The 15,400-nt window shown below is 38.6% G+C and overlaps 1 protein-coding gene and 1 pseudogene across 3 annotated transcripts in view; one reads left to right on the top strand and one right to left on the bottom strand.

Annotated features, from left to right (window-relative positions):
* The window catches only part of Fhit (fragile histidine triad diadenosine triphosphatase), a 1,639,467-nt gene that overhangs the window by 303,535 nt on the left and 1,320,532 nt on the right, over nt 1–15,400 (bottom strand). For all 3 annotated transcript variants that reach the window (XM_085828369.1, XM_085828370.1, XM_085828371.1), the window contains exon 7: nt 11,572–11,601. In XM_085828369.1, the coding sequence (XP_085684495.1) occupies nt 11,572–11,601 (30 nt within the window). The remainder of the gene's footprint in view (nt 1–11,571; nt 11,602–15,400) is intronic.
* LOC110309602 (high mobility group protein B3 pseudogene) lies at nt 12,655–13,220 on the top strand (annotated as a pseudogene).

Below are 15,400 nucleotides of genomic sequence, written 5' to 3'. Positions count from 1 at the left end.
ACCATTTACAACCAACAGATGATTTGAAACACAAATAAAAGCCCCTCTTGGGCCATTTTTCAGAGCAGTAGGATAGATAGCATTAGAAGCCATTTCTTTTTCATGGAACAGATATCTAAACCCAGAGTGAGAGATCTGAATGTGAACATTAGGATAAATGGATTTCATTATGAAGAAAAGGAGGTTTTGGTTGTTTACTCACTGTTGTTTATTTTCCTTAGCCATTTAAGGCAAGGTCAACATCTTAAAGAACCCCATGCTTGCCTTTTCTATTATATCAGGAGGTAGAAAATTCTATTGCTAGAAAATACATCAGACCAAAGAAATGGCAACTTCCGTATTGGGAACCAAGTACATTATTTCTATATTGATGGAACACAGGATTTCGAATCACTGTTTGTCTTTTCCCTCTAAAGTTGAAATATTATATTGGCATAGGGTTAAATTTCAAAAACATCCGTTCCCAGAACTGACATGATTCACAAGGAAGTGGGGTGTGGATATTTCACTGTATTTGGTGTGAGGCTCATCAGAGTCTCAAAAACCTCATATGCTTTTAGTCATTAGGGAGGACATCCCTTGGTTTCTACATATCTGTGGCTCAACAGCTTTACAGGGCTATAATTCATTATACATATTCCCTCTTGCACCAGGCTCAGTCCTCAAATCCTTACCTTTACCAGCAGCTTTTTGAGTCTTGGGAATTACTTTATTAACCGTTCTGGTATAAAGGATAAAGAGGGACCTCTGGAAGGAACTGAATAATTCAAGATGAATACAGGGTTAAGAGTCAAGTCAGGTCATTTAGGGCCAGATTCAAAGTGTATTTATAAAAATAAATGAGAGAGCAGATTATAAATCTGGACAACATCTAACTGTGGCACTGAAGAACTCTGCCATGATTCCTGTCATCAGAGATTTGGATTCAGGGGTATGAAGAGCATTTACATGCTATAGATAATAACTCAAATGCAATAAATTATAATACACATAGCTTGGTGAAATAGGCTTTCAATGGGCCCCATGTGAAACAAAAATTACTAAGATAACTATACATTTTTCTTTTATATTAATAAACCATAAAATATGAATATTTTAAAATTGGAGTATTATGATCAGCAACTGGAGATACATTACTGGTTTGGAAATGAACTGCTACAGATTTAGGTCAGCTGAAGAGCCCTTACCTCCCTCTGTGAGTCCCGTCTACTGTCTCCACCCAGAGGCAATTTCTAAGCAATATATAGTTTTAAAACTTAGAGAGGTAGCTCAAGGCAATCTTGTCTTCTATTTTATTATTTTTAGCTATTAATAACTCGAGATAAAATCTCATAACATCTGGACTTATTTCAGCTGAGTGTCCAGTTTCTATCACAGCACACATCTTTTCTGGGCTCTCATTGAGCACTGAACATTCATAGAAGATTCATGGTAACAAAGAGCTTGTCTACTGAGACTAACCTGGCCTCTTGCATTTAAATAAAACCATTGAACATTTTTCACGTGATTAACTGGGCACAGTTATTTTAGCTGGTCCCAGAGTTCTGCAAGCCCATTGTTAGATATGACAAGCTTAAAAATCTGATGTTGGAAGGAACTGATTACATAGGTTTAGATAATTTAAAACAAAATTGTCTAGGCTTGAAATATAAGATGGTGAGAATCAATGCTTAATGGCTAATGTTATTTTGTACATGTGTATGTCTGAGTGTTCCTGTGTGTCATGTGAGTGTTGCATGAGGCTACAGAAAAGTCTCAGAGTCTTGTGGGTGGTGTTGTCAAATACAATTCACTTTTATGTCTTGTGACAGGGTCTCTTACTAGCCTAGAATCCTCACATAGGCTAAGCTTGCTGACCCATGAGTCTCAGAGAGACTGCCTGTCCCTGCATCTCAAGCACATGGATGTGCCACCAGGCTTAGATTTAATAATAGAATTTGGTGGGCTAAAACTCAGGTCCTTATGCTTTTGAGGCAAACACTTTACCAGCTTCAAAACCCCTTCAGTGATTGTTTTTGGAGCACCAAATGTCTATCCCAAAACAAAAATGGTAGCAGTGAGTAACTGAGTTTTACTGTACCAACAGAGGGAAAAGATGATTCTGAATAATAAGGTTTTACAGTTGGTTGGGATCTTAGAGTCTACATAACATCTCTCTTGCTTGAGACAGTCTTTTTCCCAGTGATTATACAGGAATCCCCAATATAAACTTCAGGGGAAAGTCTACTGAATACTAAAAAACTGACAGTCAGAACACATCTGTCCTGTTTGCTACATCTGCATTACAGATCTCACAACAAAATTAGAACACTCAATGCTGACTCCACTGTAAGTCAGGGCCTGTAATTACTGGTGGAATTTGTTGGGAGCACTAATGAAAAATTAAACACCTAAAACATATAATTCTACTTTAAGTGGACACACAGCAATGAAGTGATGTTTTGCTTTGTTAATCTTCACCTGCATAATCTAGTTAAAAATGACAGTCCTTGGGGTATTTTTGGGTGGAAGCCAACATTATTCTAAGCCAAGCAAAAGGATATAGCATCAATTTGTGTTGCAGTGAAAATAATATTTATACAACCTCTCCCTCTTCTCAAATATTGCTGGTTGTACTGATAGGATGACTAAAATTTTTGAAGGAACACACTACCCACATGATACACAGAGGATGTGAGTCTTTCCTCTGGCATGGGTTTGATTTCCTAATCTTATTACCTGTTAGGTATGCATTTAGGTAAGTGAATTTTCTCTGTAAACCTCAGCTGTTCCTGTGTAAAATATTAATGCCTAACTTTGAGAGCTACAGAGAAATTCAAGTAGAAATTATAAAAGCTTATATCATTTTTTTTGAGACTTCACTATGTGCAAGGCACAGTTTTAAGAGCTTGGACACATAATCATCCATTTGATCCTTTCAGTATCCCTAGAAGGCATTGAAAGGCCAGTGAAACCCCCCATTTGATGAATGTGTAAATGGATATTGGGCTTTGGAAAACTTAGCTTACAGAGGGTAGATGCACTTGGCAGGTGAAGCATCTGTGTTTGAAACTGGGCAGTCTGGTCCTGGAGTCATCTCCTCTAATTGTATCTTAACAGCCTTGCATTTCTTTCCAGCCAGTGGAACCCCCTGCTTCCATCCTTTCCTGGTTAGTCACCAAATGTAAGACATAAAAACTACAATCTAAAAAAGTTACAGCATGAAAATATCTCAGACCTTGGATTTCCTTTGTTATGACCCAACAGACATTATGCAAATACAACTTAGTCAAAGTGGAAATGGAGAAGTATTGAATCTTTCCCCTTCTCTAGGAGAATGAAGTATACCTAGAAAGAGGGACATTCATTCTAGATCACTACTCTGTGGGTGAGATGATCGAAAGGAAACATCTGGGTAAGGTCTGGGTGATAGAAGAGGCTGCTAAAGCTCAGAAGAGAAACAGCAGGAAAAGAAAGGAACTTCTCATCAGCACAACAAACAATGTTCCAGAAGAGGAGAGGTTGTATAAATATTATGTTCTCTGCAACACAGATTGGTTCTATATCCTTGTGCTTGCCTTAGAATAATGAGGACTCTCATTGCTAACTAGGTTCTTCTACAGCCTTCCTTGATTTCCACTTCCTCTTCTGCGTTCAGGCTCCACCTCTCTTCTGCAGACCGTGTACTTGCTACTTACTACTTGAGGCTTTCTCTGCAGAAACACATCTGGGCCCCTGCGCCTGTCCTTTCTATCCTTCTTGCCTTTTCTTTGCCAGCCTTTTCCTACTCTGCCTTAGAATTCCTGATTGTCAATCTCAATCACACCCAAAGATTGTTTTCATTGCTATCTCCTTCGTAACTGCCAAGGGGCACAGATCCTCAAAATGTTCTTCCTTCACTGCCCTTAATGGGGATAAATGGAAGGACAGACATTGTAAGAGGAAGGTAACAGACACATTGATAAATAAAAACCACTGTGATGAACACTAAACAAAAGAAAAGTAAAATTTTACTCTTTTGATACCTACTTAGGAGGAAACTTGAAGGTTAAAGAGGAACAAAAGTGTTTCCTAAGGAGGACATTGGTGTCTTCTTTGGCCAGGAGAGCTAGTGTTCAAGGGTTTGGAGAAAAGCATCAGATCAACAGGCGAGTGGGCCTGGAGCTCTGCCACTTTTCAAAGTAGCCAGTCCCAGTAAGTACACTCGAAATGTCTACTGAATATCGCAACTGTGTTTGGTTTATTGAGCTCAGTCAAATTAGATTTACTCTAGGAACAGATGCAAATTATAAGGCAATTCTACAAGATAAAAGCTACTGCATCCTGAAGACACTAATTCTTCCGGCAGTAAATACATGCATTAGGTATAAACAGAGACAAGGCAACATTCACGGTGGCTTTCATCAGAGGATAAAAGACTTGTGGCAGATTGAAGCTCTCTGGAAATTTCATTTCAAATGAAAATAATAAATAACAGACCCAAATTTTTTTCATTATCAAGCTATGGGTTTCCCCACCCTGTGCACACAACATCATCCTTTACAATAAGTCTGGGATGAAGATGCTGAGTCCATGGACAATCTTCCATGTCTGTTTCTCATTATCCTTTCATAGATTTGCCTCAGGATGTAAGATGCCTCAGAATCGTCATGATATCTGTCAAAACAAACTTCTGCATCCACCCCCACTGATGAAATCAGCACAGGGGACAAGGTTTTCTAGTGGAAACCCACTTTAGACAAGTTTTCTGGGCACTATTGATCCATTCACAGGAAATAATCAGACACACCAATATTCAGAACAGACAATGAGTAAATCAAGAAAAATAGTCATTTTCCAATTAAGAATGTACATTTTTGAATTTTCAAATTGTTTCATATACGATATGTGTGTGTTTGTGTGCTTATGGGAGTGTGTAAGTGTGGATGTGTGTTCAGTGTATGTATGTCCACAAGTATGAAGAGGCGGGGGCAAGGGAGTGAAAAAGGTAAAGCCTTGCTTTTTAATTCAAGTGAGTCTTGAACTTGCTTCTCAGCTTCTGCCTCCCAAATGATGGAGTTATAGTGTGTCACCATACCCAGCTCGAGTGTCATTTATCATAACAAATTTAAACCATTTGTTTCAAAAACCCCAAGTTATATGATCAGATCAAAAGCTCTTCAAAAATTTAAGCTACTGGGCAGTAACTAGTTGTGAGAAAATGTAGTGCATATTAACAAAGTCAGCGTGGAGCCACAATTCCCATGTCAGGCTCACACTAAGGTCCATCTATATCCAAGGTTAAATAAAGGTTAAAAAATACTAGTGAAATTGTTATTAATTTAAAAATCCAGTTTTAGTGGTGCATACCTTTAATCTCACCACTCAGCAGAAAGATGAGACAGATCTCTTTGAGTTCAAAGCTAGCCTGATCTACATAATGAGTTCCAGAATAGGACTGGACTATATAGGACTAGGACTATATAGACAGATACTCTCTCAAGCAAACAAACAGATATTAAAATTTTTAAAAAGAAGAAAGCAAAACATATTACAGAAAATAATTGTTGAGATATGATATTTTGCTAGTTATTGTAATGGTAAATACTGATACCCAAGACCTGGTTGTCCCCAGGGACGAGAGAATTGGCAAGTAGATCCAAGTCACACTCTATAACCTCGCTCCCATCCCAAGTTATCTTGATTGGTGCATAAATATGACTCCAGTCTCTAGCTGGGAAAAAGAGATATAGGTGGGGTTTTGGGTTCCTGGGCTTGATGTTAGAGGCAGGAAGCCACAGGGAAGGAGAAAGAGAAGACAGAGAGAGAACAAGAAGACACAGGGCAGGAATCATGAAAATATGGCACAAGGATATTGTGCCAGTTGGAGTTAAGAGCTGCCCAGATGGAACATGGCAAATTGAAACTTGGGCTTATTGATGGAGAAGTATATTCTAATAGCCTAGGGGGCAGATATCTGCCCAACTCCAGTACTATAAATACTTATTACAAGAATAAAGGTTATGTGTCTTTTATCTGGAATCTGAATGATCTTGATTTGAGATTAAATAATTAGTACACCAATACTACTGGTATACACTGGTGTACTGGTACTGGGAAATGGATCAGTGGGTGAAGATCCTTGTTACATAGTATAAAGACCTATGTTTGAATCCTCAGAAGCCACGTAAGCAATGCGCAGCAGGTACATCAGTTATCTCACCATGCTATAGAGAGATGAGAGATGGAGACAGCAAAGTCTCAAGAAGCTCATAGGCCAGGTAGGTTTAGGTTTTCATATGGAGAGGGAGAAGAAGAGGGAGAGGGAGAGGGAGAGGGAGAGGGAGAGGGAGACACACACAGAGAGAGAGAGAGAGAGAGAGAGAGAGAGAGAGAGAGAGAGAGAGAGAGAGAGAACACCTGTCTCAAGTTAGAAGGTGAGAACTCTTACCGAAGACTATACTCTGATCCCTACATATGCCCTGTGCCCATCTGGTTTGAGTATACCGGGATTCACAAACACAAATGTCAACATGTCACATACACAAATAGGCATAGACGAATACAAAAAAGAAAAATAGGACCGTGAGATAGCTTAATCAGTAAAGGGCTTGCTATCCAAGCATTAGGACCTGGCTTCTATGACTATAATGTGCATGTAAAAAACCTAAATATAGTATGTGTACTTGTAATCCCAGCATTGAAATAGCAAGACAAAATGATCACTGGGGCTTGCTGGCCATGTAGCTGATTGTACTTTTTGAGATCCAGGTCAATGAGAGACCCTGATGCAATAAAATCCAAGTTAGAAAGACACTGAAAAATGATGCCCAAAGTTATCTGTAGCATCCATGAACAAACACATACATACTCACATATAGATACACACACTCATGCACACACCACATACATACATACACTTATACTCACATAGCATTCACTTATACATATACACAGGCATACACATGCACACACACATATACAAACACATGCACACACACACAGAGCTACAAGTACACACAAATACCAGTGACAGCATGTGGTGAGACGGCTGGGACTTAAAGGAGGTTATCTGGGTTCAAATCACATATATGTGAATAAATCCTACCCAGTATCTAATATATTCCTTATGTGTTCATGTCAGCCTCTTCTCATCACCAAACAATTCAATAGTTTCCATTTGGAAAATGAGAAAATCAGGGCTCACAGTTCAGAGCCTGTTCCAGAGAGGCAAAGTTATAGAGCTCACCTTTACATGGCACTTCTGACATGCCACATTCCATCAAGTCTCTCATTTTATTGACAGCTAAGTGTCCTCTTTGTGCACTAAAATATAAGATAACCAGATCTCCATGTCATGTGTAGGACATGATCCAGGAAACAAAAAGAGGCTACAGGAGATTAAAGACAGTTTTTGATAATATTTCTTTAAAGAACACACCTCTTTTTCTGCTGGAGTAATGTCGGAAGTAATTCCTAATATTTCAACAGTTATTAAGAAATATTTTCTACCTTAATAGTATAAAAATTAAACCTTCAAGTACAGCACCCCCATACTATAAATAAACATGGACGAGGACCTGCAAGTACCCATCTGGGATAAATCGCTTTCCTTAATGCACCTACAATATCCTCTACCCAAAGACGGTCATGCAACAGCATCAAGAAGATGCTTCCCACTAAGCTCATTAGAAAGCAACCCTTTTGAAGAAATGAATAAGCATTAGGACTTCTGATTGGCTAGAATTACACTCAGGATTTGGATTTAAGAATATAATTTATGGAAAATTCACACAATACCATGTATTGTGATGACCACAATACCATGTATTGTGATGACCACAATACCATGTATTGTGATGACCACAATACATGGGGGATATTTCATAGACATTTCAGGAAATCTGGATGTCTGACTGCACAATGGAAAACACGTATACAACATCACCTACTTCCTGTAGGATGACTAAAGATAGAAACATGGGAGTAGATAATTGTCTCCACACAGAAGGTCCCAGTGTCTCCATCAAAATGGCACCACAGCTGAAGTATGGAGAGAAATACTCTATCAGTCCTATTACTCGATCACCACAGTGGTGGTTCAGATTGAGAAAGGAAAACTGTTGCACACTCAGTTGAGGTAAATTTTCTAGGCTGAGGGCAGCTCCAGATACAAACAGCAAAAGAAACAGGACAAAGTATCTTTACAGGCAGGAGGAAGTGATGGGAAGAGAAAGTAGCACTTGGATCTAACAGTGATAAGCCCAGGTGACTCATCAAGGCCTGCTTGGTCAGCATTCACAGTATGCCTGCAAAAGGCAGTCACTTTCTGAGGGACTGCATTATACCTCCTTTGGAGCAAGTAGATCACATCATTCTTTGATTACTAATTTCAAAGGAGGACAGTGGAATAGGTCTAAAAAGGGACCTTCTTCCTCCCATTTTCCCCAGTTCCATTCATGGTAAACCATTCCAGAGGCCAAGGGCAATGCATTCTATGTATCATCCAAAATCACAAAGTGTATATATACTCCCTGGAGACAAAAGAAACAACAGGGAACAAAGGAACAAAGGAGCATACGTAAACAAGCCACTGTGTCAGAGATAATGAAAAATTCCTTGATAGGAATCCAGCTAGACAACAGAAAAGGGACCATGAGGTTCACCAGGGCAGCTTGGGTGGGTTTCAGGGAAGGGCTGAGTAGCGGAGAACAGAAAGAGGTTAGTTTTCAAACCTGTAGGATATCCACATCACTGCAATAATCACCCCATGCCCAGAAGTGTTCTATTTTTAAACTCGAGAAGGAAGCCAAATAATCAATTATGAAATAAGAGATCACTTTTTACTTCAATATTTTCCTTTCCTTGTTACAAGGGTCTTACTGAGTAAGCCAGGCCAGCCTGTGCATTGCTAGGCAGAGTCTAAAGTCTCAGGAAAAAATTTCCCTGAAGCACCATCCTGTTCAAGAGGCTAACTCAGTGGTGTGCCCTCATTAACAATAGCAATACTTGCTTCAGGGAAAAAGGCCATTAGTAGGCTTATTTCTATTACTACCTGGCATGAGACAAAAGTGGATTAGAACCCAGGAATCAGACATAAGACAGCACTAAGAATCTCAGGCTCAGACTAATTAAAAAAAAAAAAAAAAAGAAAGGCCCCATACTTTCCATGGTAGGCTGACCAACCTCCCTTCAAAATGTGTAGCTGTGTGAATTTTATAACATGAAATACTTCCAGCCTTGACAAGAACTATCCAACTGGGACAGCTGGATTCTGAAGGTGTTGCTATACTCTCTGGAGAAGCTGCTAGTGCAGCAGGGCTGGATTCCATGCATCCTGCTTACAAGAACACCATCTATGAGCTACTCTGTCACCCGAAAGTACCAAGGCTGAAAAATATAATCGTCTGAAAAAAAAAAAGATACCAGGTATATTTCTTAATAATAATGAGGGCTCTCTCTTCTGCCCATGCCATTGTGAATTATTAGATTCTATTAAAATAACAGCTGAGAGTACTTGTCTCTGTGGTAGTGACTATTGTTTAGCTGACTTCCAGGTAAAATTTCATGCAAGGTGGTGTAAAGATCAAAATTTGATAACTTGTAGATAGGAGGACTTAGGGTAACAGTAACAAAAGTTCACTGTCAAGTGCAGGTAAGATGTGTGTGTGTGTGTGTGTGTATGTGTGATGATTTTTTTTTATGAATTATGTTCCAAAAGGGATGTGAGTTAACCCCACAACACATTTTATACTGGGGAAATGCTGTGACCAGTCTAGAAACAACAAAAAATTTTCAAAATGTAATATTCTTATTTCTTTTAAAGGGATACAATTATTTACAGAAATTAGCTTAAGCTAAACAGAGTGGGTTATAGTAAGAACATTCAGTAATTCACACATGGTGCTTTATATTATAAGTCAATCCCCTATCACCACGATTAAAGCTAACAGAAACTTGACAATTTGTTCAGGTAAGTGTGATGAAACTGCTATTGGCGTCTGAAACTCTATAGCCATGGTCTTCAGCCCTGCTGGACTCTCAATGCTTATTACGTAATTAAAAAAAAAACAATAAAATAACAATCTACATCTCCCAAATAGCATAACATCTATCAACCACAAGAGACAGGCATTAGCAGTCACTGTCTAGTTCATCCTCTGTCCTTAACAACTTTGAAGTTACGTTTTTCTATTCAAGCCCATTTTTATAGAGAATAATGTAAATGCCCCTTTAGAATTTTGAAATAAAATCTTTAGAGCACATAATCTGCCTGTTCACATGAATTTCAGCTATGTTTAATATGTGTGCTATAAATTTGTGTGTTGTACTATACAGTTGTGCAGCCTGTGCCACTGCTTGCCTCCAGTGCAGTCAGTGGCTTCAGAAACTGCACCAAAGAAATATTTTACCATGCACGTTAACTAACTCAGTGCATTTTAAATTTACATTTGAATTCTGAGTTTTAGAACTCTGGTAGCCAAGCTTGAAATGTAAAGGTATACCTTTACATTTCAAGAATCAGTTTCAAAGCCAAAAACACTGATTTTGCATCCTCTTTTAACATCTGCCTAACATGGGGGGAGGGGACAGAGAAATGGATGAAAGTTTAATGTCCCTATCCTTTGTCCAGTTTTCCATGTCATGTGTTTGGAGAAATTGGGGCCACTCTTTTTGGTTATTTGGAATTTTTTAGATTTCCCTTTGAGACATTCAGTCCCAATGAAATTTCCCAGATATCCTATTTGCAAAGTTTCACTATAGTTATACACTGGAGCCAATACAAACTAAGATCAGAAAGTCACCATATTTAGTTGGTATGACTTGGTACCAAGTTACCTTGTCAGTCAAGGCCAGCCAGGAGACCCAAAAGCTCTATTTCCCCATGTATGACATCCGCAGCATATTGTAACTTGCTTCTTATTGTTACCACCATAAAACCCATCCTTCTCTATCACTTAAGCATTGAACCTAACCACAGGAATTCACATTTCTGTGAAAGAAGCTGGATTCTTGCTTCATAACCTGCCAGGATTTTAGTTTGACTATGATCAGAGGCTATCATACTAAATCCTCCTTTCCTCTCGAGCACACTTTAAAACCATTTTGAACTCCATTGATCCCATTAAGTTTGATCTTTGGTATTTAGTAGCTAGAGAGAAGAGAACTGTGTGTGCCTAAGGAGAAGACCGGTGGAAAGGGAGGCACTTGACACACACCAGGATGCCCCTTTACTCAGAAGGAACAAATAAAATTACATTGTGCTAAGAGCTAAAGATATACCAGGTGCCTTAGTCTATACAGGACCCATATAGCCCACAGGAAGTTGATCTACGTGCCCTGTTATGTTTTAGGACTCCTCTGTTTAGTTTCTGTTTTAGCAATTGCACAGTAATAATTTTACTACAAAGGGTAAATGTCTTGTAAACTAATGGGAAACATACTGTTTGGCACAGTTTATAATGTCAGGATTTATGGCTCTAACACCGAGGGTCTCTCTGACCTCGAAGATAACATAATGAAAGAGCCTTGTGCTGCAAATGGCTCGTTGTGGTTTTTTATTAGTTCCCATAATCACTTGTATTAATTTGTGTGCACATAATAAGCACTCACCTTCACAGTCTGTCCAGCTTCAGGGCCATCCTAGAAAAAGAGGAAGAAAAAAGAAATGGAGTTGGGGTGAGAACTGACTGATGGCATTGCCTGCTTATTCAGAAATATTGCCCATTAATAATTTAGATCCAATTTCATTGTGTGTTAATTTGTAGTAGTCTCATGGGGACCATTCATTTCAAATGTGTGGGACCAGACAGGTCCCCATTTCTTTCTGAGTGACGAGTTATGTGAAAAATGATATGAATTATCCAGCAGGCCACTCCTTTCTATTTTTCATGCTCTTTGGTTTCATCTATGGTTTTAATCACATTAAAAATAAGACTGAAGATGTTTGGGGAGGCAAAGTATCATGGTTTAGTTATCTTTAAATCAGAAGTCATTTAATTAGTACCTGATTCAGTTTCTCCTCAAGAAATCCTTTAAGCAAGAAGATGAAGTTCAGATGAAACAGTCTTTTCAAGTTCTCCTGACCTTGAGCCAGAAAAGTAAAGTGACTGTTATGGGTAGACCCCCTTGCATGTATCCCTTCCTCCTCCTGGCTTCTCACAGTCAATAGGATTATTGTCAATTGTCTGTGTCACTGCTGAAAATAAGCACACAGACTCAGTCTCCAAGTGGAGTAAAATGAAAGCAGGTCTTCTAAAGAGAAGGTAGCAAACTTCTTTGCAACACACAGTTTCAAAATAGAATTACTGCTCTGTGATTTTGGCTAAATATACTTCTCTATGAGCATGACAGGAGGGAAGGATTCATGCCCTTTTAGGACATAGGTTAAGCACACGTCTGACATGTACATCAAACCTTTTCAAACTTGAACCATAAATCGTTAGTGGCTTCTAAAAGCAATCTCATAGTTCCCAACTAATACTTAAGAAGATAACAAGACAGGACCAAAGCTATTAGATAGTGGAGGATTAAGATAAGATTAGATAAGATTACTTTGTAAAACCCCACTTCTTTGTCCTTGAAGGTGCACATGTATGAGTGGGAAAGGGTACACAGGATCATGAGATACATACATATGTGAATGTGAAGTAGTTTTCAAACCATTTCACAAGACTAACAAACAATACAGTCAGGATGGCTAAAGGTGACCCCAATAAACCAAACAGCAAGATATCTGCTTATGCCTTCTTCAGGCAGACATGCAGGAAAGAACATAAGAAGCAAAACCCAGAGGTTCTAGTCAATTTTGTGGAGTTTTTCAAGAAGTGCTCTGAGAGGTGGAAAGCCATTGTCTAGCAAAGAGAAATCAAAGTTTGATGAAATGGCAAAGGCAGATAAAGTCCACTACGATTGGGAGATGAAAGATTATGGGCCAGCTAATGGAGGCAAGAAGAAGGGGGACCCAAATGGCCCCAAAAGGCCTACATCTGCATTTTTCTCATTCTGCTAGGAATTCTGCCCCAAGATCAAATTCACAAAAACTGGCATCACCATTGGAGATGTGGCAAAAAAGCTGGGTGAGATGTGGAATAACTAAAGTGACAGTGAAAAAACAGCCTTACATCACCAAGACAGCAAAGCTGAAGGAAAAGAATGAGAAGGATGTTGATGACTATAAGTCTAAAGGAAAGTTTGATGGCAACAAGGGTCCTGCTAAAGTTGCCTGGAAAAATGTGGAAGAAGAGGAGTCACATGAATAGAATCCCAACTCTAACAACAAAAATAACAGGAAGCGGGGCTGGTGAGATGGCTCAGTGGGTAAGAGCACCCGACTGCTCTTCCGAAGGTCAGGAGTTCAAATCCCAGCAACCACATGGTGGCTCACAACCATCTGTAATGAGATCTGGTGCCCTCTTCTGGAGTGTCTGAAGACAGCTACAGTGTACTTACATATAATAAATAAATAAATCTTTAAAAAAAAATAACAGGAAGCAACAATTATTTTTCCTTAATATCTCTTAACATCAATGGACCCAATGAAAAGACATAGACAAATAAACTGGCTATGTAAACAGGACCCAACATTTTGCTGCATACAGGAAACTCACCTCAGTGACAAATACAGACACTACCTCAGAGTAAAAGCCCAGGACCAGATGGGTTTAATGCAGAGCTCTATCAGAACTTCAAAGAAGACCTAATTCCAATACTCCTCAAACTATTCCACAAAATAGAAACAGAAGGTACTCTACCCAATTAATTCTATGAAGCCACAATTACACTGATTCCTAAACTGCACAAAGACCCAACAGAGAAAGAAAACTTCAGACCAATTTCCCTTATGAATATTGATGCAAAAATACTCAATAAAATTCTTGCAAACCAAATCCAAGAACACATCAAAATGATCATCCATCATGATCAAGTAGGCTTCGTCCCAGGGATGCAGGAATGGTTCAATATACAGAAACCCGTCAACGTAATTCACTATATAAACAAAGTCAAAGGAAAAAAAAAAAACAAAAAACAAATGATCATCAAATGCTGAGAAAGCATTTGACAAAATTCAACACACCCATTCATGATAAAAGACTTGGAAAGATCAGGAATTCAAGGCTCATACCTAAACATAATAAAAGCAATATACAGTAAACCAGTAGCCAACATCAAACTAAATGGACAGAAACTTGAAACAATCTCACTAAAATCAAGGACTAGACAAGGTCACCTACTCTCTCCCTACCTACTTAATATAGTACTTGAAATCTGAGCCAGAGCAATTAGATAACAAAAGAAGATCAAATGAAAATGAATACAAATTGGAAAGGAAGAAGTCAAAATATCACTATTTGCAGATGATATGATAGTATACATGAGTAACCCTAATAATTCCACCAGAGAACTCTTAAACCTGATAAACAACTGCAGTGAAGTAGCTGGATATAAAATTAACTCAAACAAATCAGTGGCCTTTCTCTACACAAAGGATAAACGGGCTAAGAAAGAAGTTAGGGAAAAAACACCCTTCACAATAGTCACAAATAATATAAAATACCTTGGTGTGACTCTAACTAAGAAAGTGAAAGATCTGTATGACAAGAACTTCAAGTCTCTGAAGAAAGAAATCAAAGAAGGTCTCAGAAGATGGAAAGATCTCCCATCCTCATGGATTGGCAGGATTAATACAGTAAAAATGGCTATCTTGCCAAAAGCAATCTACAGATTCAATGTAATTCCCATCAAAATTTCAACTGAATTCTTCACAGAGTTAGAAAGGGCAATTTGCAAGTTCATCTGGAATAACAAAATACCTAGGATAGCAAAAACTATTGTCAACAATGAAAGAATCTCTCTTGGAATCACCATCCTTGACCTCAAGCTGTACTACAGAGAAATTGTGATAAAATCTGCATGGTACTGGTACAGTGATAGATAGGGAGATCAATGAAATAGAATTGAAGACCCAGAAATGAACCCACACACCTATGTTCACTTGATCTTTGACAAAGCAGCTAAAACCATCCAGTGGAAAAAAGACAGCATTTTCAACAAATAGTGCTGGCTCAACTGGCAGTTAGCATGTAGTGGAATACAAACTGATCCATTCTTATCTCTTTGTACAAAGCTCAAGTCTAAGTGGCTCAAGGGACTCCACATAAAACCAGAGGCACTAAAACTTATAGAGGAAAAAATGTGGAAGAGCCTTGAACATATGGGCAAAGGGGGAAAATTCACAAACAGAACACTGTATGATCAAGAACTGACAAATGGGACCTCATAAAATTGCAAAGCTTCCCGCAAGGCAAGGACATTGTCAATAAGACCAAAAGACAACCAACACATTGGGAAAAGATCTTAAACAATTCTAAATCTGATAGAGGTCTAATATTCAATATGTACAAAGAACTCAACAATAAAGGTATTGAAAATGGGGTTCAGA

The sequence above is a fragment of the Mus caroli genome, unplaced genomic scaffold, assembly GCF_978045245.1.
Source record: "Mus caroli unplaced genomic scaffold, Mus_caroli_1 scaffold_12, whole genome shotgun sequence".
NCBI lineage: Eukaryota > Metazoa > Chordata > Mammalia > Rodentia > Muridae > Mus > Mus caroli.
Note: the sequence above shows the minus strand (reverse complement) of the source record. Positions and strands in the feature narration are given on the sequence as shown.